Genomic DNA, 25,087 nt, shown 5'->3' with positions numbered 1-25,087 from the left:
TTAAAATATGGAGTTATAACTCATGAATATATTCTTGCACTTACAAATGGCCAGTTGGTAGTATTTGGAATATACAACTATATGTTCTATTCAGACATGGTACAGCAGTTAATTAATTTTGGAAAAACAAATGAAAAAACTCTAAGAAAAGTTCCAAAAGAGAAGAGTATATAAAATGAGCATTTTAGTAAAAAATTTGTAGAGCATACTTTATTATTTTTTTTTAAATTTTTTTTTTCAACGTTTTTATTTATTTTTGGGACAGAGAGAGACAGAGCATGAACGGGGGAGGGGCAGAGAGAGAGGGAGACACAGAATCGGAAACAGGCTCCAGGCTCCGAGCCATCAGCCCAGAGCCTGACGCGGGGCTCGAACTCACGGACCGCGAGATCGTGACCTGGCCGAAGTTGGACGCTTAACCGACTGCGCCACCCAGGCGCCCCAGTAGAGCATACTTTATACTGACACAAAATCAAAAAAAGAATAAAACACCTTCTTTAAATTATTTTAATTTCTTAAGGGTAGAAAACAGACCAAGTAAAACTGACCTTTAAAAGTTCCTCTGATGTAGGGCGATCTTGAGGGATTTTCTGGAGGCAAGAATCTACAAAGTTGCGAAAATAATCAGACCTATTGTAAAGGAAAGTATCAAGTGAACATATTGCTATTTCCTTTTAAAACACATCCACAAACCATACAGAGAAGATCAGCATAGTCCCTGTGCAAAGACGACATGCAAATTCATGAAGTATTCCATATTTCTGAGCAATAGGTGTTGTATGTAAGTGTCAAATTACTAAATTCTACACCTGGAACTAATTTTACACTATATGTTAACTGGAATTTAAATAAAAACTTAATTAAAGAAAACAACATCCACAAATCAAGGCATGTGCCTACTGGTGGGAGGGGGAATGGAAAAGGAATTACCAAAAAAAAAGCAGATAAAATATATTGTATATTTTATATAAATCTATGAAAATCTATTTAATTTTTTTTAATGTTTATTTATTTTTGAGACAGAGAGAGACAGAGCATGAATGGGGGAGGGTCAGAGAGAGGGAGACACAGAATCTGAAGCAGGCTCCAGGCTCTGAGCTGTCAGCACAGAGCCCGACGTGGGGCTCGAACCCACAGACCATGAGATCATGACCTGAGCCGAAGTCAGACACTTAACCGACTAAGCCACCCAGGAACCCCTATGAAAATCTACTTAAAGGAACCAATGAATCTTTACCATTTTCCAAGGACAAATTTACACAGATTATTTAAAAAATCCTGCTCCCACAAGTTAAGAAACAAAACAAACGAGCAAAGGGGGGCAGAGAGGGAAGGAGTGGGGGGAGGGGGGAGAGAGAGGCTCAAACCAAGTGGGTTAAATAAGTGATGAGGATTAAGGAGTGTACTTGTCATGATGAGCCACAGGGTGATGTATGAAATGCTCAATCACTATATTGTACACCTGAAACTTACATTACACAGTATGTTAACTGGAATTTAAATAAAACTTAAAAAAAAAAAATCCTACTCCCACATATTTAAATATCATAACTTGTTCTATATTGAGGCAAAATTAGGGAAGCCAATCTTTCTTCTTTGCATTCAAATTTAAGATAACATTCTTTTCAATTTTTTGTTTCTTTTCTCTAAGCCATCTCTTTTTTTAAAAATTTTTTTTTAACGTTATTTATTTTTTTTGAGACAGAGAGAGACAGAGCATGAACGAGGGAGGAGCAGAGAGAGAGGGAGACACAGAATCGGAAGCAGGCTCCAGGCCCCGGGCCATCAGCCCAGAGCCTGACGCGGGGCCCGAACCCACGGACCGTGAGATTGTGACCTGAGCTGAAGTGGACACTCCACGACTGCGCCACCCAGGCGCCCCGCCATCTCTCTTTCTTGTTTGCCTCTTGGATCATCTTCTCTATTGCAACTTTAGAACATCAATCTATTTGTTTTGGAGGGAGCAGTTTTACACCTATTTAGTATTCCTAAATAAGTGCATAAACTTCCATTAAGCCCAGAAAATCAATTTAGATATTTTGTAAAACATCAAAAGTCTGCAATGTATTTTTAAAAAATGCTTATTGTTCTGAGAGAGAGAAAAAGAGAGGGAGTGAGGATGAATCGGGGAGGGCAGAGAGGGAGAAAGAATCCCAAGCAGGCTCCATGCTAACATCACAGGGATTGAATGAGGTGACGAACCATGAGCTCAAGACATGATAACTGACTGAGTCACCCAGGTGCTCTAGAAGTCTGCAACATATTATTATACAATGTTACTGATGAGGGTGAGGAAGGTAGTAATAATTACTTAATCAATGTTTGTCTTTCCATATTCACATAAGATTTTAAATTCCTTGAAGGCAAGAATTCTTTTTTGAATTCCTATGTATCAAAGAGTGTAACAATAGTCTGTGTTCAATATATTTATTACTAACATATACCATGATGGTAAACTCTGTGCCAGAAGATTCCTTCTACATATCTCTAAACAGGTAACAATGATCTACAAATCTGCCTTAAATATATAATCTTAAAAAAAATAAAGTTTCACTAATTTATGTAACTACTTGCGAATTTAAAAGTATTTAGCATTTTAGATATCTCCCCAGAAGTTTTTAAATGCTAGATATACTTGAATATACTTAGATACATACACTAAAATTTTCTATCAATGATAAAAATTCTAGTTTTCTAAAACTGTCAATCTGTCCTCTATAAAGTTCTTTACATGAACGAACTAATTTTATCAAATCAAGGAAGCACTAGAACATGGGATAACAAACCATTCTAAATATAAATATCATAGTAACAATTAGAACAATCGCAAAGTTATGAATTATCTGATAATTTTGATATATCATTTTATCTATGCTTTAAACTTCATAAATTATAAACCATTCCCCCCCAAAATACCACTATAAGTTGTGGCAATCTATGTATTCTAGTTATAAAATACTGTTTAAATTAAGCTATTTATTATATAATCAGGGTTATATGTGTTCCAAAAGTTCAAAGAAAAAAATAAAATTTAAAATTTTATAAAAAGCAATACTTTTTGCTTCTCTGTGGCCTCATCTATCCTTTATTTCTGAACTGAGTTACACATATGTTACAAAAAGCAGAATATATAGAGGATAAACATGATGTAAGGGTAAAACAAACCAATTTAATATCTCTTCAAGTAATACACTTTACCTAATTGAATTAAATCATTTGATAACATTATTTAAAAAGTATTTAATTTATACAATGTTGAGTAATATATGTCCAAGCAATACTCACCATTCATTAGACTGTAATGTAGGGGATTCATTTTGGGCTATGTGATATAAGGCACTCATTGCATTCATATTAAATAAAGGAGGCTTCCTTTCCGCTGTAAAAGAAAGAAAATTTTCCTGTTAAAATATGAGCCTATTAAAAAGAAAAAATAAATAAATAAATAAAATAAAATAAAATAAAATATGAGCCTGTTATATAGAGGCATGCTTGCAAATACTGTTAAAAAAAAATTTTTTTTTTTGGAAATAGTCTCAAACTTAGCAAAAAAATTTCCAAGTAGAGCTCAAAGAACCTCTTCTTTTCTTTTTTCTTTTTAAAAAATTTTTTTAAACTTTTATTTATTTTTGAGAGACAGAGCATGAACAAGGGAGGAGCAGAGAGAAAGGGAGACACAGAATCCAAAGAAGGCTCCAGTGTCTGAGCTGTCAGCACAGAGCCCGATGTGGGGTTTGAACCCATGAACTGCGAGATCATGACCTGAGCCAAAGTCAGAGGCTTAACCGACTGAGCCACCCAAGCGCCCCTCAAAGAACGTTTTCAAGTGAGTCAATTTACACTACGTTGCTGGCTTAATACTAAGTTGCTGGCTTAATGCCCTACCACCCCTAAATACTTCAGTGTATACTTTCTATAAATAAGAACATTCCACTAAAGCACCACAATTAAATTAGACCATTAATACTGATACAGGACTATCCTCTAATCCTCAACCCCCATTCAAATTTCAATCAAAGTTCCAATAATGTCCTCTGTAGCAAAAGCAAGCCTTGATCATTTGCATCAAGGAATGGGTGAGTCTTATCTAAATTGTTAAATTAACATAAAATTGTTCATAATACCTTCCTATAATCCTTTTAATACCTGTAGTAGTGATGTCACTTCTCATTCTTGATATTGGTAATTTGTGTCTTCTTTTTTTCCTGATCAATCTGGCTAGAGACTTTAATTGATTCTTGCTTTGATTTTTTACATTCTCTTTCTTCTGCTTATTTTGGGTTGAATTTACTCTGTTTCTTTTCTTTCTTTTTTTTTTTTAAAGTAGGCTCCACACTCAACATGGGGTTTGAACTGATGACCCCAAGATCTAGAGTCGCATGCTCTACTGACTGAGCCAGGTGCACCTTGCTCCTCTTTTTCTAGTCTCTTAAGGTAATAGCTGAAGTCACAACCTTGACAATTTTGAAGTGTACAAGACTCTTGAATGTTCCTCAATTTGAATTTGTCCTATGATTAAATTTGAGTTATACATCTTTGGCAGGAATATCAAGAAGTAAAACATATTTTTATCATTGTTACATTTTCTCAAGAGGTGGTGCATGATTTTGAATGATTCCATTATATTAAGTTTATATATTTATTTTGAGAGTGAGCGAGCACGCACGTGAGCAGGGGAGGGGCAGAGACAGAATCCCAAACAGGCTTTGAGCTGTCAGCACACAGCCCAGTGCGGGGCTCAATCTCATCAACCAGGAGATCATAACCTGAGCCAAGATCAAGAGTCTGACACTTAACCAACTGAGACACGCAGATGCCCCTTCCCACTTTTAAATAAAGTTGACTGGAATACTTTTATAAGAAGAAAAAAAAGGAAAGAATATTGGACTGGAAGGGGAGAAGCATGGAGAATCAAGAGCAGGAAGATGGACATCATCATCAATTACAGTCACAGTTCAATTATCTACCTGGCTCACTTACACTGGGAATGTTAGGTCCCACCCTGGGAATGATGGTACACTACCTTTAGCATAGCTCCCTTTATGGGCAACAGAATAAAATGTGTGCAGAAAATCAAACTGCTACAATATGGCATGAGGTCCAATATCTAACCCTCATACTTAATTCAAAGTAAGAAGTATCCTAGGCAGAGGTAAGTAATTCATAAATGCTTTAGACACTTTCTACCTAAGGTAAATATAGTAATCAGACATATTTTACATGTTTAACAAATACTCATTAAATATTGGACATAGATACCTGAAAATTAGCATCACAGTGCAAAATTATTTTAGGCAATTTAACAAAGCAAATATAATATACCTAAGGAACAATGCTTACCTAGTTCAATACATGTTATTCCAAGAGACCATACATCTACTTTGCCATCATACTGTCCTTCATCCATGGCTAAAATTACTTCTGGGGCCATCCTAAAACATAAAATGACATTTAAATTAAAAGCAAAAAAAGGTATACTATGCTTTTTTTTTAATGTTTATTTATTTATTTATTTAGAGAGAGATAGAGCACAACGAGCAGGGGAGGGGCAGAGAGAGAGGATGAGAGAGAATCTCAAGCAGGCTCCGAGTTGTCATCACAGCTTGTCATCAAGCCGAAATCAAGAGTCTGACACTTAACTGGCTGAGCCACCCAGGTGCCCCAGTATACTATTCTTTAAAAATATAATGACCATCTACATAGAGAACACCTGTGTGAATTCTAGACGAATTCTAGACATTATGTCTGGATGTAAGAATTTTTATAATGAGAAATAAATGCACCACAGGCTGTCAGGTAAATATTTACCATTGCATATATAGTGTGAGACTCACTCTCCCCATTTGTCATGATCATGTAACAGCATCCTAAAGAAAGGATGCCCCAGAGCAGGGCTGCATACTGTAACATTGTATAATTCTTGGGCTAGTAAGTCTTAACTATTTTGATCTCAGGATCCCACTACAAAAGTCTGATTTATGCTTGAAAGATGGAATTTCATCATTGACAATACTGTCAGTTGTTTTCCTTCATGTGACAAGCTCACTCCATGCATTTAAGAAAATATCTGCCACAATAACCAACACCGAATAACAATAGTTTGTCAGTCTTCCTTTTAAATAGGAACAGTGCTCCATGATACACATGGCTAGAGTAGCTCATAACGAAGACAATTACACAATTATCAACCTTACAGGTAGGTGTCTTGGTTATAAAATGGAACATAAATTCATGTTTCCAATTAGACATTTTTTTAAAACTGTTTTTTAATGTTTATTTTTGAGAGAGAGCGGGAGAGACAGTGTGAGTGGGGAAGGGCAAAGAGAGAGAGAGAGAGAGGGAGACACAGAATCCAAAGCAGGCTCCAGGCTCTGAGCTTTCAGCACAGAGCCTGAGGCAGAGCTTGAACTCGCAAACTGTGAGATCATGACCTGAGCAGAAGTCAGACGCTTACCTGACCGAGCCACCCAGGCGCCCTTAGAGTCTAAACTTTTTTGATGGTACTATACTTCATCTGTTTTTGGTGTTAAGCACAGACTGACCCTTAGAACAGTTGCTAATGTTCACTAGGATTGTCACCAGACACCCCAGTGTATGTGAGTGTGTGTGTCTGCATGTAAGTGTAAAGACATCCAAATATGTACCTCGTTACTATGCTCCAAATTCTCTATATACAAATTAACAAGTATGTAAATAAAGTAAATTTTCAATGGTCAATAGAAGAGTGTTTCCAAGGTGTTCTTTAAAATGTTGAAGTAAGTTTGGGAAATTACTAAGTTAAGGAGAGCTAAACAGGGTAATTTTGTTTTTTATTTGTAGAACTTTTCAGGGCTTTTTTAGTATCTAATATTCATCATTAATTTCTAAACAGAAGAATCATTAAGAAATATTATTTGCTCACAGAACCCTTTTTATAGAAGGGAAATGGACTCTATCTAAACTAGAGTTCTACATAAGAAATTTTTGATCATCTAGAGCAGTGGAAGAGAAAAACTCTTCAAGTTTTTAATTTGTTTACCTCCAATGAATTTATGAAATCTATTTATCCCCTTGTATACTTTTACATTCTCTATATTTTATAATTTAATAGCTACAAAGGATATAATGTGCAGTTTATGTATATACTTTATATTGTATATGTGATTTAAAGATATTTAAAACGTGGAGTTACAGAGTTGTTTTATTAAACAGCAGTAACAACAACACACTGCTGTGTGGCCAAATTACCAAAGCCAGTCTTCACTGTCCTATCAATCAGTCAAATCAGAATCACTTTCTGTCAAAAAAGTCTGACTTCATTTTCAATGCCAACATGTTAATGTGTCCCTATGACAGCCATCTCAGTTATGAATTTTACACTAGAAAAAAAGAAGGGAGAGAAGATAACTGGGGAGAGAGAAAAAGCAAGGAGTAAAAGGAAGGGGAGGAAGAGGACTCGAAAGGGACAAGGGCTTGCTAAGACTTTGTATCCTGACTCTTCAGTATTTCTGATAATTACTATACATTCTCTCAAATTGTACTTCTGCTATTGCTTTGAGGCTATTACATCCCAGACCAACGCATCATTGTAATATTCAGGATGGGTAAGAAGTCCTTCCTTTATAAAGTGAGAGAGGGAGATTTGGAAAGTGGGTGGTAAAGAAGATGTAGTGGACCTAAGACATCACTCTCACCATACACAGAGAACATGTGGGAGTTGAAGATCTGGACAATTATTTCCTTCAAACTTGCTGACATTAATAACAAATTATTTATGGATAAAATAGATGATGCCTAGAATTTGCTTCATAATAACTGGTAGTGGGTGGGGGAGGTGGGGAGGAAGGAGAGAGAAATGAGTACATAGGGCAGGACTTTATTGGGTTGGGTGACTGGTATGTGAGGCTTCATTACACTTTTGTCTACTTTAATGAGTATGTGAAATTCTTCATAATTAAAAATAAAACCAAAAAACTCCAAATCAGCTATCAGCCTTCAGATACTCCTAGTCTGAAGACACAGTAAGTATCAATCTAAAGAACACACAGAAATTTCCACTTAGCATTTCTATCTTCTCCTCACTTGGATTTCATTGAATTTTTTCACTCCCACACCCAAAATATGATGCAGGTTATAATATGGAAGAAAATATCAAGAGGACAAATGAAAAAACAGGAGATCCAAGGGCAGCACTCCAAATCTGTATTTGAAACTAACTAGGTTTAAAGTTAAGATGTCCAAAATAACATTATATTACCAGGAAAAAGATAAGACATCTGAAAAAGTATCACCACACATCGCCTATTTCAATTACGAGGATCAATAGCAAAGAGGATTATTCTTACCAATATGGCGTTCCCACAAAAGAATTGGCAGGAGATGCCATGGAAGCTGATCCAAAGTCAGCAAGTTTCACCTGGCCTGGTTCTGTCAGAAGGATATTTCCTGCTTTGATATCTCTGGGTTTAAGGAACACAGAAAATTATTTCTCTTTCCTTCATTAGATTATGTTGAGATGATAAAAATCAAATAAAAGTTTTTAAAATAGGGAAGGAGAAATCAAAAGTCCTTGGATAATCTCTCAATTAGGACAAGGAGATGTAAGATCCACATTAGAAAACAAGAAATACGGAAGTAATATAAATATACAGTAACAATTTTCTAAAAGAGAACACAAAATGGCAGTAAAAACAAGACAGAAAAATCAAGTAATTAGAGCATAGTTTATATTTGAGTTCCCGTTTATTGTTGCAAATAGTGGTTTTAAAAATGGAATTTAATTAGCTGACCACTCCATAATAATATATACTATATATAGTATAGTATATAGTACAGTATAGTATAACATAATATAATAATATAATTTGAGTACACCATTTAATGAAAGAAAGAAAGAGAAATTTCATACCCAAAATTTTTTTAAAGGTTATTCTTCTCATTTCCAAACCTTAGCATAGTTCTAACTAAACATGAAATGAAAACTGAAGCACACAGATAATATAGTATCCAAAGATCCCAAATTTATTTCCAAGCTTACTTTTTAAAGTCAGCAAACATACTGTTCATGCAAAATAAGAAAATTAGGAGTATTTATATAATGGGATTATATGTCCAACTGGCACCATAACATACATTTAACCTTTCAAAAAAAATTCCAAGCACTTGTCAATTCTTACTATAGTATTGTAATGGATATAATATTAAATAAATCTTTCTCCTTCCACTTATTTTTTAAAGTTTATTTATTTATTATTTTTTTTAACGTTTATTTATTTTTGAGACAGAGAGAGACAGAGCATGAACGGGAGACGGGCAGAGACAGAGGGAGACACAGAATCGGAAGCAGGCTCCAGGCTCTGAGCCATCAGCCCAGAGCCTGACGCGGGGCTCGAACTCACGGACCGCGAGATCGTGACCTGAGCTGAAGTCGGACGCCCAACCGACTGAGCCACCCAGGCGCCCCTAAAGTTTATTTATTTATTTTTGAGATAGCATGCACGCGCAGGGGATGGGCAGAGAGAGAGAGGCGAAGGAGAATCCCAAGCAGGCTCTATGCTGTCAGGACATGGGGCTTGGATCCCAAGAACTTGAAGATCATAACCTGAGCCAAAATCAAGAGTTGGACACTTAACCAACTGAGCCACCCCAGTACACCATCCTTCCACTTGTTTCTTGAAAGAGGAGAGGTACTTTATGTTGATAAGACCTTAGTTTCTAATTCCAACTCTTCCATTCACTTATTTATTAGCATGTGGATTTCTCTTGGACCTTACTATCCTCATCTAAAAAATGATAAGCCATTTAACTCACAGTGACTCTACTATATAGTTTAATATGTATTGCCTGGTTCACATATATGAAAAAAAAGAGCTAGTTTCCTTCTAAAATAGACAAAACCTAAATCAATGCTAAAAATATATTATAAAAGTTCAGTTTTTTTGTTTTTTTTTTTTTTGAGACAGCAAGAGTGAGACAGCATGTGAGTGGATGGAAGGACAGAAAGAGAGGTGACAAAGAATCCCAAGCAGACTCCCCAGTGCCAGCACAAGCCCGGTGGTATGATGGAAGCTCGAGCCTGACACGAAGGTGGATGCCACGAACCGTGGGATCATGACCTGGGCCAAAAGAGTCAGATACTTAACTGACTGAGCCACCCAGACTGCCCTAAAATAGTTTGTTTAATCTTAAAGTATTACCCATGATTATGGATTATCAAGGATTAATGCTCAACAGCATAAAGAGTGTTCAGTCTATGTTGTGGGATCAATGGCACAACTCTAGCATTATCAGTTACTGGAAGGACAAAACACCTAGATTTAGTTCTAGTCTAGTTTATTTGGCTTTGTAAGCACTTCGGAAAAAGTAGTCACGAATTGGGGCTTCAATTCCTTTATTTGTAAAATCAAAAAAGGTAAGACTATATAATCCCCAATGTCTTTTCCATTTTACAAATTAAATGATGCTACAATTAAATTCCTACCACAATCTATAAAGTGCACATATGTCCGAAAACCCAGTAACACATGCAGACAAAGATAAAAATAAACCTAAAGGGAGATCAAATGTTTGTAGGACAACCTAAAAAACATATGTTTTTAAGATTCTGAAATGCTTTTATTTGGCTACAACCAACACAATTTACAGGGTTAATAAGTTCCAGGGTTGATAAACGCAATAAGCCATTTGCTGCTAATACATAATAATTTTTAAAGTGCTTACCTATGGATCATGGTATGAGAATGTAAGTAGGCTAATCCCTGGAGAGCACCATGTGTAATTGCTGCTATTTCCACTTCTTGTAATGGCTTTTTGTGAACTTAAAATAAGAATTTATTGGAAAATAATTACTATACAGAATATTTTTGTTCAAAAAGATAAACATATCTAATATATGTGGCTATTTTTGAAAACTAACATTTAATAAGAAGATTTACTTCCCAAGACAATAAAACAAGGCTATTGAACTTTATAATTAGTATTACAGTTGTGCTTAGCTGTTAAGTAAATAATTCACAGCCAATTTTCCCCTAAGCTAACAACATGTAAGAATTAGTTGATTATAAAAACAAAAGTAACAGAAGAGAAGTTCTCCCTTTATTCTCACACATCTTCATTCTGAACAGAAGGGACAGATTAAGCTAAATGACAAAGAAGGAAGAAAAATGCTTGTTACAAAGTCATAATGTAAGAAAACTCACCTAGTTTTGCTACTACAGAATAGTGCATACCATGCTAAGAACCTACAAAAGGCTAAGGTTCTTACTCTTTGTGGAAAGCTTTTATAGTATTTAAGAAAATCATACGGAATTCTCATTTTATTTTGTTAATAATTTTTACCCTTAATAATTAAAGGAAACCTACCTTCCAGTAAATCTGAAGCAGATCCTAAGCAATATTCCATTACCAGCTACATAGGAAGAAAAATTATAAAAGCATTAAATTAGTAAAAAGATTCTATTTGAGATAAAATAAATTCACCAAGGAGATCAAGAACATGGTTTGATGTCAAGCAAACACTAGTCATCATTTACCTTAAAAAAAAAAAAATTATACATTTAACAATTTGTTAAATGATAGAGTTAAGCCAATGATACATTAATTTTTTTATGCCAACATATAATCACATGTATAAGATGTGTATTTCATTCATACTTACTAACTAAAACTATAAAGGAATATAGTTACTTGTTAGGAATTACTGTTAGGAAATGGAAAACTGTCCTCTGGATCTATATGCACAAAGTTTAGGTTACATTTAAATGTTTCTTTAAAGCAAACGCAGAGCACCTCCTGTGGGTCAGGTATCTTATGTACATTAACTAATTTAATCCTCACAACCACCTTATAAGGTAGGCCCTATTATTACCCTTGGGGATCATTTCTGTTAAAAGAAAATGTGGCCTTTTCCTCTTTAAAGATGCAGTTACTATGCCTATATCACTGCTGGATTACTGCTTTGTCACCTCAATGGTAACAAGACAAAATTAATCTCTACCCTTTGTAATAAAGTGTCTCAATTCTCTACAGTTAGTATTATTCAGCCAAGGAATTATAATCAGTTCATACTTCACCAAGAGTCACTAAGACTTCACCAAGATCTTTGTGGTTAAATAGATTACAATATATTTATGTCAAAAAGGTATGCTAACTTTCATCATTGAATAATAGCATTGTTTTTACAATGTTTGATAAACCATTTGAAAAATGATGCTACTAAAAAATGTCAGAGAGCAGTTTACCATGCACATAAAGGTCAGTTAAATCTCTGTAGTAAACTTGCAAAAGTTCTATTATCTCTTATTGCCAAGGAGTTCTAAGAAAAGCTGCTCTTCCTCTCTTAGAATGAACTAACATTTCAAGGTGTTTTTGCATGGCTTTACACAACTATTTTGAAACATTCTTGAATTAATTAATTCTAAACCAAAACCAACTAAATTACAGCAAGGGGAGAAAACACCTACCCATGCTGTGTGCTCACGTAAATAGCAGCCTTTGTATTCTATACTGTTGGGATGTTTTATTCTTTGTAGAAACTTGACTTCCTTAATAATATCCTGCCATTTCTGTGGGGAGAAAAAAAGGAATAAAAGAAAGAATTATGAAAAGTTGCTTTCCTTTAGAAAGCTATATAAGAAAAAAAGGAATAACTAGAGTAAGCAGGGTTAATGCTTTATTTGTAATATTTAAATATCAAACTAACAAATTTAAAAGAAATCACATTTATATACTTTAAACTCAATTATATAATTTATAAAAGTATTTTATTCAAGGTAGAACAAATTTTAATTTGATAAAATTTATCATCAATGAGTATCATTAAAATTTTACAACCACACACCAAGGATGTTGATAAAAATTACATGCTATATTTAGTGATTTTTCTTCAGTTCAGCTTCCCCTTTCTTATTTGCAGCTTTACTAACATATAATTTACATCTCATAAAGGTGATCTATTGTGTTTCTGGCTTATGTCTTGTACCAAATATTAAGATTGTTTGTTTTTAAAACTCAAATAATTACTGTTCTATTTAAATTCCTAAATATATACTTGCTAAATGCTAGCAAACAATTGTTATTATGTAGGAAAGTTCACAGAAAAAGCAAGCTGTATGAAAACATTTTCTTACAAATTTTACTTAAGAGCCTTCTTCACTGACAGCTATGAGGAAATACAGATAAATCTTTGGACATAAGCTACTCCAAGACAACCTTAGACACTTTCATCATATCCTAAACATACTTACTCTTAAGAAGCAACCAGACAACTCTGAAAAAACAGGTCCTTGGGTCAAAAAATCAAAGAATCTAAGGGTTTAGTAGATGTGGGAAGGAAACTAGGAATCTGCTTTTGGCTCTTGTTCAAGGTTTTCCACTAACAGGCCACATTTCTTAAGGCAGGGAAACTAGCATAATAGAAAAGTTTAAGGAATGTTTTGTACTAAAATTTAAGATCATGCATTTCCTATTTTATTTCACAAGTCCTCAACAAAATACAGTGAAATATGTACAGTGTTTTATATAAAATGTGTATGATACAAGATCCTAAATTCAGAAAATATTTCATGGGCTTTAAATTTCATATTTGAATGCTCTGGAACACAAATTCAGAACACAACAAAGCCAGTATTCGTAAACGGAGAAAAGACTTTCATGAGGACTATTCCTAACATTCTTGAAGGAGTATTAGATGTGAAAAGATGATACACTAAAATGATTCTTTCTTCTAGGTGTAACTAATCAAACAGACGCCAACACAGTACCAGTCTGCTGTGAAAACTACTTCTGAAGTTGTGCTATAGAAATGGCAAATAAAATTAGACTGAACTTATAAGAAATGGAATTTTTTTAGGAGTTTTAGGAATTTTTAGAAGATTTTTTTTTGGCATCAAAATAATGGAAAAATGAAATAATCAGTAGTGTTACCTTACCCATTGTACGATCTTCACAAAACCCTGATTTACCATAAAATAGAGATTCCAAAGGTATAGAAAACCAAAATGTTTAAAAAGTGAAGACTAACCCAGCAATTCCACCTCTGGGCATACACCTGAAATTACGGAAAGCAGAGATTCACAGAAGTATTTGTATATCCAGGTTCATAGCAGCACAATAACTAAGTGGTGGAAGCAACCTAAGTTTCCACTGACGAATGGATGGGTAAACAAAATGTGGTCGTTTATACACACATACAGACAACTATCCAACCTTAAAAAGGAAGCAATTCTGACACATATTATAACAAGGATTAACTTTGAGAACGTTATGTTAAGTGAAATAAGCCACTCACAAAAGGGCAAATACTGCATGATTTCACTTATGTGAGACACCTAAAGTAGTCAAATTCCTAGAGACAGAAAGTAGAGTAATGATTTCCAAGGGAAGGAGAGAATGGGGGATTATTGTTTCGTGGGTACAGAATTTCAGTTTTCCAAGATGAAAAGAGTTCTGGAAAAGAATGGCCATGATGACTGCATGACAATGTGAATGTCTTCAATGCCATTGAACTGTACATTTAAAAATGGTTAAAATGTTAAATTTTGTTAAATGTATTGTATCGCAATTACAATAACTAAATTTAAAAATTAAAGCCTAAAGATTCTGTATTTAAAAAACTACATGTTATAAAATGAATTCATATAATAAATAGAATAAATACAATCTGACAAGAACTAATTGAGTAATAGAGAACTAAAGTGGTATCAATGTAGAATCAGTAATTTTATTTTTTGTTTCTCAAATTATTACACACTGCCCATTTTTCAGACTATACTGCCTGTTGATTATTAAAGTTTGTTTAAAATAAGTCTTACACAATTTCTAAACCACTAAAAAATTATACTCAATATAACTTATTGTTAAATGTATCTTACTCTAGTTTACCTCCTCAGAAACTGGTAATTTCTCTATGATAGAGTTATGTATTAAACCACAGTTTAAAAAAGTAATAAGCTCACTTCAGCAGCACATATACTAAAAAATTAAAAGCAAGGGACACAAGCTGGAAGGCTTTTGGCATGCCACAAATGTCCTGTTTAAGGTTCTAGGCACAATTTTAATGGGTATATTTAGTTTCTGAAAGAAAATTCACTGCGATAGACACTTAATATTTCTACACTTTTCTTTAGGTACGTTTTTACGTTTCTGAAAGAATTCCCATCTACCCCTAATTAAAACCAGTATGTCATTCTCTAACATACCAGTAAGAATGTATATATTTCACCCACCTCAGTAGACTGCTTCCCACTGTAAGACATTTTCTTGATAGCCACCACTTCATTGGTGCGCACATCTCGTGCCTAAAAAAATAAAGGACCGTTGTGAAAATGAACACAATAAATCAGGGCAATTATTTATCTCTCTGAGCATAAAAGCATTTATAAGCTATCATATCAAAAAGGACATCAAAAGTGCTTTCAAATACCTTAAAAAATAATAAATATATATGAAAACTTATCAAATTATCCAGGAGCTCATACTTTGGAAAGAAAAATAAAGCAAGTTTATTTTTAGTGATCTACTTGAGAGAAAAAATATAGAAATTTTAATAGTACTATAAACAGAAAGAAAACAAGACTAGTTAGTATATGTAAGTCTATGCTAATCGATTTTGAAATCTCAATGAAATGGACAGTTTTCTAGGTAAGAATAAAACTGATCTAAAGAAAAAATGTAAAAAAAAAACAATGGTGGCAGATTGAATACCAATTAATTATCTTTAAAATAGTCTTAAGTGGAAAATAGTTTTACCAGGGGAAATTTCCAAGATATAAGTGGGAACAAAGGAAAAGATATCCCATTAGTTTTATGAAGGCAGTATAACCCAATAACTAAAACCTCACAAACAGCACAAAATAGAGTACCAATTTTGTTTGAAAATATAGATAAAAGCTCTAAATAAAATTTAAAAACCAAATATTACATGGCATTAAAAGAAATTTTCATTTGGATAAAATATACTACAATCATATAAATGCAAAAGACTCTGATAATAGGAAAGCACTTCATCATTTCAATTTTTTTTAAGTTAAAGGGCAAAAATATTATGTAAATGCTCAATAAATGCTAGAAATGCAGGAAAGGCCGAATGCTAAATGTACTCAGCTGCAGGAAAGGTAAAATTCCTGGCAAACCCAGATGAGAAAGGTAATTCCTCAACATGACAAATCATGTCTATTGTAAACAACTGCTAATCAGAATTAGAATGCTACAATGATATCACAATTATTTACCATTCTTATGGAACTTCTGAAAAAAGTAATAAAAATGTAACAGAAAGACAATTTTTAACTCTTGGAAAGGAAGGCCAAACTCTTACTATATGTATATATACACACACACAGTATTGAGTTCATAAAAGGGTCAAGACCATCTCAAATCACCTGTGGAAGAAATGATCTTCAGTTTAGACTTTAATAAATTCCAAAAGGTCAAAATACTCTAAAATTAATTGTGATGACAGCTATAACTCCTATTTGCTAAAATCATTGGAATGCACAATTAAAGTTGGTGAACTTACGGTATGTAATTCATGCCTCAAAACTTGTTAAAAAAATAAATAGCACATATGTAAATTATACCTCTACAGCATTGCTTTAAAAACTTTTCAAAAAAAGACACTGTTTGGGGGGCGCCTGGTGGCTCAGTTGATTAAGTGTCCAACTTTGGCTCAGGTCATGATCTCATGATTCCTAAGTTCAAGCCCTGCGTTAGGCTCTGTGCTGACATCTGGGAGCCTGGAGCCTGCTTCGGATTCCGTGTCTCCCTCTCTCTCTCTGCCCCTCCCTGCTCGCTCTCTCTCTCTCTCTCTCTCTCTCTCTCAAAAATAAACATTAAAAAAATTTTTTTAAATTTTTTTAATGGAACTATATGTGGTCTTTTGTGTTTGCTCCTTTCATTTAGCATAATGTTTTCAAGATTCATGACTAATGATGTTAAGCATCATTTTTTGTGCTTCGTGGCCATTTGCGTATCTTCTTTGGAGAAATGTTAATTCAGATCCTTTACCCATTTTTAAATTGTCTTTTCATGACTGAGTTATAAGAGTTCTTTATATTCTAGACAAATCCCTTATCAGATATGTGATTTAAAAATATTTTCTCCTGTTTTGTAGATTGTCTTTCAAAGTTTTGAAACACAGAAGTTTTTTTTATTTTGATGAAGTCCAGTTTTTGTATTTAAAACATTTTTTAATGTTTTATTTATTTTTGAAAGAGAGAATGTGAGCAGGGGAGAGACAGAGGGGGACAGAGAATCGGAAGTGGACTCTGTGTAGACAGCAAAGAGCTCAATGTGGGACTTGAACCCATGAACCATGAGATCATGACCTGAGCTGAAGTCAAGACGCTTAATTGACTGAGCCACCCAGACGGCCCTATCTACTTTTTTTTGTCGCTCATGCTTTTGGTGTCATATCTAAGAATCCTTTGCCAAAACCAAGATTGTGCAGATTTACCCCTATGTTTTCTTCTAAAGTGTTATAGTTTTAACTATTACATATAGGTCTTTGATCCATTTTGGGAAAAAAAATTTTTTTAAGGTTTATTTTTTATTTTTGAGACAGAAAGAGAGCATGAATGGGGGAGGGTCAGAGAGAGAGGGAGACACAGAATCTGAAACAGGCTCTAGGCTCTGAGCTGTCAGCACAGAGCCCGACACGGGGCTAGAACTCACAGACCGCGAGATCATGACCTGAGCCAAAGTCAGATGCTTAACTGACTGAGCCACCCAGGCGCCCCTCTTTGATCCATTTTGAATTTTTACATATGGTATGAAGGATCCAATCTCACTGTTTTGCATTAAACAGCTGCACTTTTTAATTAACCTAAGATAAAGCTTGATTTAAAAGTGGGTATACTAGGGGCGCTTAGATGGCTCAGTAGGTTGAATATATGACTTCAGCTCAGGTCATGATCTCATAGTTCATGGTTCAAGCCCCGCAATGGGCTGTGTGCTGACAGCTCAGAGCCTGGAGCCTGCTTCAGATTCTATGTCTCCCTGTCTCTTTGCTCCTCCCCTGCTTGTTCTCTTTCTCTCTCTCTCTCTCTCAAAAATAAGTAAACATTAAAAAATAAAAGAGGGTATACCAAATGCAAATCAATATTCTGGATCAGATTCCAAAAACAGAAGAGACAGTAGTTTTAAAAACTGGAAAACTCTGAGTATCTGGTTTATAGTATCATTTGATCAATATTGATTTCTTAGTTGTGATAAAGGTAATGTTGATAAAACATTATATAACATGTTAACATTAAGATAAATGGGTGAAAATTACATGGAAAGGGGCGCTTGGGTGGCTCAGTCGGTTAAGCATCTGACTTCAGCTCAGGTCATGATCTCACACTCCGTGAGTTCAAGCCCCACGTAGGGCCCTGTGCCGACAGCTCAGAGCCTGGAGCCTGCTTCGGATTCTGTGTCTCCCTCTCTCTCTGCCCCTCCCCTGCTCATGCTCTCTCTCACTCTCAAAAATGAATGTTAAAAAAAATTTTTTTAATTAAAAAAAAAAAGAAAATTACAAGGAAAAACTCTTTACTGTAACTGCAAAATCTTCTGCAATGCTAAGATATTTTATAATAGTAAATTAAAGGGGCTACTGGGTGGCTCACTCAATCATCCAACTTCGGCTCAGATCACGATCTTGTGGTTTGTGAGTTTGAGCCCCGCATCGGGCTCTGTGTTGTTGACAGCTTAGAGCCTGAAACCTGCTTTGCATTCTGTGTCTCCCTCTCTCTCTGCCCCTCCCCTGCTCACGCTCTGTGTCTGTCTCTCAATAATGTTAAAAAAGTTTCTTAAATAAAATAGTAAATTAAAAAAATGAGTATAATTTATTAAAATCCAAACTTATTAGTAATGATTACATTAAAATTAAATGACAAAATGAGATCCTTTGCCTATTATGTCTAAAAATAAAAATATGTAATGTCTACAAATGTTTTTCTCTCCTTTGGGACCACATGTTGTGCTTCCTCATCATGCCTTATTAGTCTCCTCTAATCTAGAACAATTCCTCAACCTTTGTCTTTTATGACACTGTCATTTTTTTAAAAATATGCAGTGATATTTTATAGAATGTTATTAAATTTGTGCTTGTCTGGCATTTCTTCAAGATTAGATTCTGGTTATACGTCCTTGGCCAAAATACTACAAGAGTAATATCGTGTCCTGATTTTCAGGGTTTCACATCTGTAGGTATACAAGGTCTGTCTGTTCCTCCTTGATGTTACTAATTTTTATAACCCACTCAAGCACTGTCTCTTCTTTTCCAATGTATACAGTTAGAGTTACTATTTTCTACCTTGTATCTAACAAGGAATTTGTGAAGAGATGTTTTTTTTAAGTTTATTTATTTATTTTGAGAGACTGAGCACAAGCAGGGGAGGGGCAGAGAGAGAATCCCAAGCAGGTTCCGCACTGTCAGGGAGGGGCTCGCTGTGGGATCATGATCTGAGCCAAAATCAAAAGTCAAAGGCTTAACCTACTGAGCCACCCAGGCACCACTGTGGAGAGATACTTTTAAATCACGTAAACATCCTGCTCCAAAAACTTTTCCCCTAGATTACCAACCACTGAAGTTTCTAGCCCCAAACAATCTTCACTATGATGATTACAAAATGCTGATTTTTTCCAACTCTACCATTCCCTTCACATTTAACAGTCAGCATTCTGTTATAAGGAAAAGCCCTCCTTTTTTTTTTTTTTAATTTTTAATGTTTATTTATTTTTGAGAGAGACACATAGGGAAAAGCCCTCCCTTTTTATTCATCCATCTATTATCTGTCATGGAAATGATGGATTCCTATTTTTATTCAATGGGCTATAATCGATTACCATTACAATTTTTTTAATGCTTATTTACTATTGAGAGAGAGAGAGAGAGAGAGAGAGAGAGAGAGAGAGAGAGATACAGAGTGAGCAAGCAAGTGGTAGAGAGAGGGAGACAGAATCCGAAGCAGGTTTCAGGCTCTGAGCTGTAAGCACAGAGCCTGCTACTGGGTTTGAACTCACAAACTGCGAGATCATGACTTGGGCTGAAGTCAGTTGCTTAACCGACTGAGCCACCCAGGTACCCCAATCCATTACCATTTTATATTGATGCTCAAATAATTCCAGATTTGGCCAGTGGGAGCCCCCTCACTCTGGTTTCATGTCCTTTTGCCAGGCCCCATCTTTTTTTTTCTAAAGCACTTTTTAACTTTCTGGCACAAGATTTTCTAAGGCTTATCTTTTAATGTTCTAGCCCTGAAACAGAATGAGCCATTACTCCAAGGAGCTCTTGTTCAGTTTAGTGAGGAATTCAAGATCCGAATATTCTCTGGTACTGAGGTATCACTGCGGTGACCTTCTTGCAGCAGATAGATAGGTAGATAGGTAGATAGGTATGTAGGTAGGTAGGGAGACAGACAGACAGACAAAGAAGATATATCCTATCAAATCCCACAGGGTTCTTCCTTACTTTCCCTGATTCCATATTTCTCTCTTCTTTCAAAGTTAGGATCCTGACTCTAAATAACATCAATATTGGGGCCCCTTGGTGGCTCAGTCTGTTAAGTGGCTGACTCTTCGTGATCTCACGGTCGTGAGTTCAAGCCCCACCTCGAGCTCTATGCTCACAGCTTGGAGCCTGCTTCAGATCCTGTCTTCCTCTCTCTGCCCCTTCCCAGCTCCCAAGTGCTTGCTCGCTCTCTCAAAAATAAACGTTAAGGGGCGCCTGGGTGGCGCAGTCGGTTGGCGTCCGACTTCAGCCAGGTCACGATCTCGCGGTTTGTGAGTTCGAGCCCCGCGTCGGGCTCTGGGCTGATGGCTCAGAGCCTGGAGCCTGTTTCCGATTCTGTGTCTCCCTCTCTCTCTGCCCCTCCCCCGTTCATGCTCTGTCTCTCTCTGTCCCAAAAATAAATAAACGTTAAAAAAATTTTAAATAATATCAGTATTATTCACTGCTCAATCCTTTAACACAGTTTCAGAACTGTCACATCCATCTGAATATGTAAGAAATGTATTAAGAGTTGAAAATTTGTCTCCAGTTTCCTTCTCCCAAGACTGAGGGTATATAGTTAAAATACTGTGTACAAAAGTTACTTGCATTAGTTCTATTCTGTCCTCCAATGTGGTTATACCTGAAATACAATTGGATTCATTGTTCTTGTTTTCCTTTGATTTCAGTGACATGCCCCCCCCACATACTGAGTAAATTTTAATTTTTAAATATGTAAAACATTTATTACCCAAAGAGGTGAATTCAAACAAGGATCATTCCATCCTCTATCTCTTCCATTCTATTCCCCACAACTGTCACCATTCTATATCTTGAATTGTTGGTTGTATAGGGGCATAATTTGTCTAATTTCATCAAACTATATACATTTAATATCTGTATATTTATGTACATAAATTGTACTCAATAAAAACAGTCAATTTAAAAAATACTACTGGCACACTGAATGTCTACAAGTCAGGGTTTTCTCAGTGTGGTTCTTTTATTGAGCCCAATTCTAAGATTCTATGTGTATTTTTCCTGTGTTCTGTATTTCTCCACACTAGTGTATATGGAGGAACAAGCATAAATACAGACAAAACTATAATACAAAAAAAAGCTTGTTTTTGAAATAATCTGTTTTCTAGGTCCCTCTTCCTTCAACTAGTGTCCAATCTGGAAAGTAAACAAATGTGATCAACATCAAATGCACACTTACGACATGTGTACATAACAAGATTCTTCAAGGATATATACCTAACTGTTAATAATAGCTGTCCTTGGGTAGTGAAATTATAGATGGAGTTTTTATTCTTTACTCTTTTTGTGTCCAACTTACAAATGGGATATAAATCAAAAGTTCAAATTGTTAAGAATTTGAAACAAATTTTCTCTAGGGGAATAATATTTTAAATTGTGATTTTATTCCAAAGGTGCCCATTAAAAAAAATTAAATCCATAATAACTGTCAAAATGTTAAACATCTATATAACATTTGTTGCTTGAGGGGAAAATAAGCAATTTTAATAGGAAGAAGAAATAAAGAATGTGAATGGAGTTTTTCCCCTACAGATTAAGAAAGGAATTCTTAGAGATGTTTTATTATGGCTTTAGAGTAGTAGTTCATTGGTTTGCTTTTATTTATTTATTTGTTATCATTTGAGAGAGAGCGAGTGTGCGAGCTCAGCATGAGCAGGGAAGGGGCAGAGAGAGAAGGAGAGAGAGAATCCCAAGTAGGCTCCACTCTGTCAGCAGAGCCTAACACAGGGCTCGACCCCACAAACCATGAGATCATGACCTGAGCCAAAATCAAGAGTTGGGCACTTAACCCACTGAGCCACCCAGGCGCCCCCATTGGTTTGCTTTTAAAATTACAATTTTTAGGGGTGCCTTGGGTGGCTCAGCTGGTTGAGAGCATCATACTCTTTTTTTTGTTAAGTTTATTTATTCTGAGAGAGACAGAGATCACAGGGGCAAAGAGTGAGGGAGAATCCCAGCAGGCTCTTTGCCACAAACCAACAAAGAGCCTGCTGTGGGGCTCAAACTCACAAACTGGGAGATCATGACCTGAGCCAAAATCAAGGGTCAGATGCCTAACTGACTGAGCCACCCAGGTGTCCCAAGCATCCTACTCTTTATTTTGGCTGAGATCATGATCCCAGGGTCATGAGATTGAGCCTCACATCTGGCTCTGTGCTGAGCCTGGAGCCTGCTTAAGATTCTTTCTTTGTCTCTGTCTCTCCCTCTCTCCCTCCCTCTAACCCACTGCCCTGCTCATGCTCACTCATAAAATAAAATCACAATCTTAAAAATAATAAACATGTTTCTTTTTTTTTTTATTTTTTATTTTTTTTTTTAATTTTTTTTTTCAACGTTTTTTATTTATTTTTGGGACAGAGAGAGACAGAGCATGAACGGGGGAGGGGCAGAGAGAGAGGGAGACACAGAATCGGAAACAGGCTCCAGGCTCCGAGCCATCAGCCCAGAGCCTGACGCGGGGCTCGAACTCACGGACCGCGAGATCGTGACCTGGCTGAAGTCGGACGCTTAACCGACTGCGCCACCCAGGCGCCCCGAAAAATAATAAACATGTTTCTTTAGCTACCAATTTTATCTCCTGGAATCTTTTATTTATGAAGCGTACATTATTTCTCTGAAGTCAAGAGAAACTTCCTTTTCTTTTTTAGAAAAAGTCAATTTCTGGTTACAAATGAGCTTAAAAATTTTTTTCACGTTGAAATAATTACAGACTTATAGAAGTGTTGCAAAAATAGTACAGTTACCATATATCCTTCACCCTGCTTCCCATAATGTTAATATCTTTCATAGTACAGTACAATTATCAAAACTAGGAAATTAGCAAGTTATTAACTATTAACTAAGCTAAGACTTTATTTGAAGTTCACCAATTTTTCCACTAAAACCTTTTTTTGTTTCAGGATCCTACATTGCTTGGATATCATGTTGCCTTAGTGTCTTTCAGCCTGTGACAATTCCTCAACCTTTCTTTGTCTTTCATGACTTTGAACTTTTGAAAGACTATTGGTTATTTTGTTAACAGTGCCCAAACTGAGTTTACTTCCTCACGATTAGATTAATAAGAACAACACAGAAATGATGTGTCCTCAGTGTCATGTCAAGAGACGGAGTACATGATGTGAACACTGTTGATACTAACCTTGATCACTTAGTTAAGGCAGTCTGTCAGATTTATCCACTGATTTTCCCATTTCAATTAATAAATATCTTTGGGACCATACTTGAGATTATGCATATATCCTGTTCCTCCTCAGACTTTAATCCACTAATTTTTGCATCTATCAGTGGATCCTGGTTGCAACAATTATTTCCCTTAGTCATATTACATTTAATAACAGGAGTTTTCATTATGTGTGTGTGTGTGTATGTACATCACACACACACACACACACACACACACACACACACACACACACCTTTGTGTTGTGTGAGACAGAAATACTAATACCTTCACAATTCCAATCCAACGCCAAAAGGTTATACCTAGCCTCCCCCCTTTATTTGTAACTTCTCAGTAAGAAAACTGGTTTTCATTATCTATAATATTATAATACATTTACTTATTCAAATCTACAATATAGTTTCAGAATTGCCAAACCATACACCTGTGAGAAACTAGAAACTAGAGTTCCTTTTGCCTTTAGTCTTATTCAGCCAAAATACTGTTTCCAAAATCATTTAAGAGTAGGTTCTTTTCTTTTCCACCCACTTCTGTGTGTTTATGTTATTCATTTATAATACAGTTAAGGTTCAGGGCACCTGGATGGCTCAGTCAGTTAAGCATCTGACTTCGACTCAGGTCATGACCTCACGGTCTGTCTGTTAGAGCCCCGCACTGGGCTCTGTGCTGACAGCTCAGAGCCTGGAACCTGCTTCAAATTCTGTGTCTTCCTCTCTCTCTGCCCCTCCCCTGCTCATGGATGTCTGTCTCTGTCTCTCAAAAACAAACTTTATAATACAGTAAGGATCATTCGCTATAGTCTGTAGTCCATTTATGTTTCCCCATAACATAGTTTTTTTTTTAAATCAACATTAATGAACATTTAATAAACAGGTAAAATTCACTCTTTGTGGCATGCACTGTGAAGTAGATTACAATTTTTGGCAATTATCAACAAAACTACCATTAAATATTCATTTATAGTTTTTAAAAATATTTTTAATGTTTATTTATTTTTGAGAGTGAGCAGGTGGGGGCAGAGAGAGGGGAACAGAGGATCCAAAGCGGGCTCTGTACTGACAGCAGAGAGCCTGATGTGGGGCTTAGACCCACAAATCACAAGAACCAAAGTTAGAGGCTTAACCAACTCAGTCACCCAGGCACCCCATTTAAAGTTTTTTGTGTGAACTTGAGTTTTCATTTCTCATGGATTAATATTTAGGAGTGAGATTGTTAAACACAATAGTATGTTTAACTTTTTTTTAAGAACTGCCAAACTGTTGGGGCGCCTGGGTGTTAAAGCATCTGTTAAAGCATCCAACTTTGGCTCAGGTAATGATCTCACGGTCTGTGAGTTCAAGTCCCGCCTCGGGCTCTGTGCTGACAGCTTGGAGCCTGGAGCCTGCTTCGGATTCTGTGTCTCCCTCTCTGTCTCTGACCCT

The 25,087-nt window shown here is 35.7% G+C and overlaps 1 protein-coding gene and 1 pseudogene across 2 annotated transcripts in view; one reads left to right on the top strand and one right to left on the bottom strand.

The window, feature by feature from the left end:
- Nucleotides 1-25,087, bottom strand: part of TAOK1 (TAO kinase 1) — a 140,489-nt gene that overhangs the window by 35,541 nt on the left and 79,861 nt on the right. The window contains exons 3-10 of one of the 2 annotated variants that reach the window (XM_040455407.1): nt 15,204-15,275; nt 12,441-12,542; nt 11,341-11,386; nt 10,699-10,795; nt 8,325-8,438; nt 5,341-5,432; nt 3,286-3,379; nt 549-630 (exon numbers count right to left, since the gene is read on the bottom strand). In XM_040455407.1, the coding sequence (XP_040311341.1) occupies nt 549-630; nt 3,286-3,379; nt 5,341-5,432; nt 8,325-8,438; nt 10,699-10,795; nt 11,341-11,386; nt 12,441-12,542; nt 15,204-15,275 (699 nt within the window). Of the gene's footprint in view, nt 1-548; nt 631-3,285; nt 3,380-5,340; nt 5,433-8,324; nt 8,439-10,698; nt 10,796-11,340; nt 11,387-12,440; nt 12,543-15,203; nt 15,276-25,087 lie in introns of those variants that run through there. The other variant, XM_040455408.1, reaches the window with a different exon arrangement.
- Nucleotides 667-763, top strand: LOC121017397 (uncharacterized; annotated as a pseudogene).

Source organism: Herpailurus yagouaroundi, unplaced genomic scaffold, assembly GCF_014898765.1.
Source record: "Herpailurus yagouaroundi ecotype Mexico unplaced genomic scaffold, PumYag 215, whole genome shotgun sequence".
In the NCBI taxonomy this organism is placed as follows: Eukaryota; Metazoa; Chordata; class Mammalia; order Carnivora; family Felidae; genus Herpailurus; species Herpailurus yagouaroundi.
The sequence above is the reverse complement of the archived record's forward strand: the minus strand, read 5'-3'. Positions and strand labels throughout refer to the sequence as shown.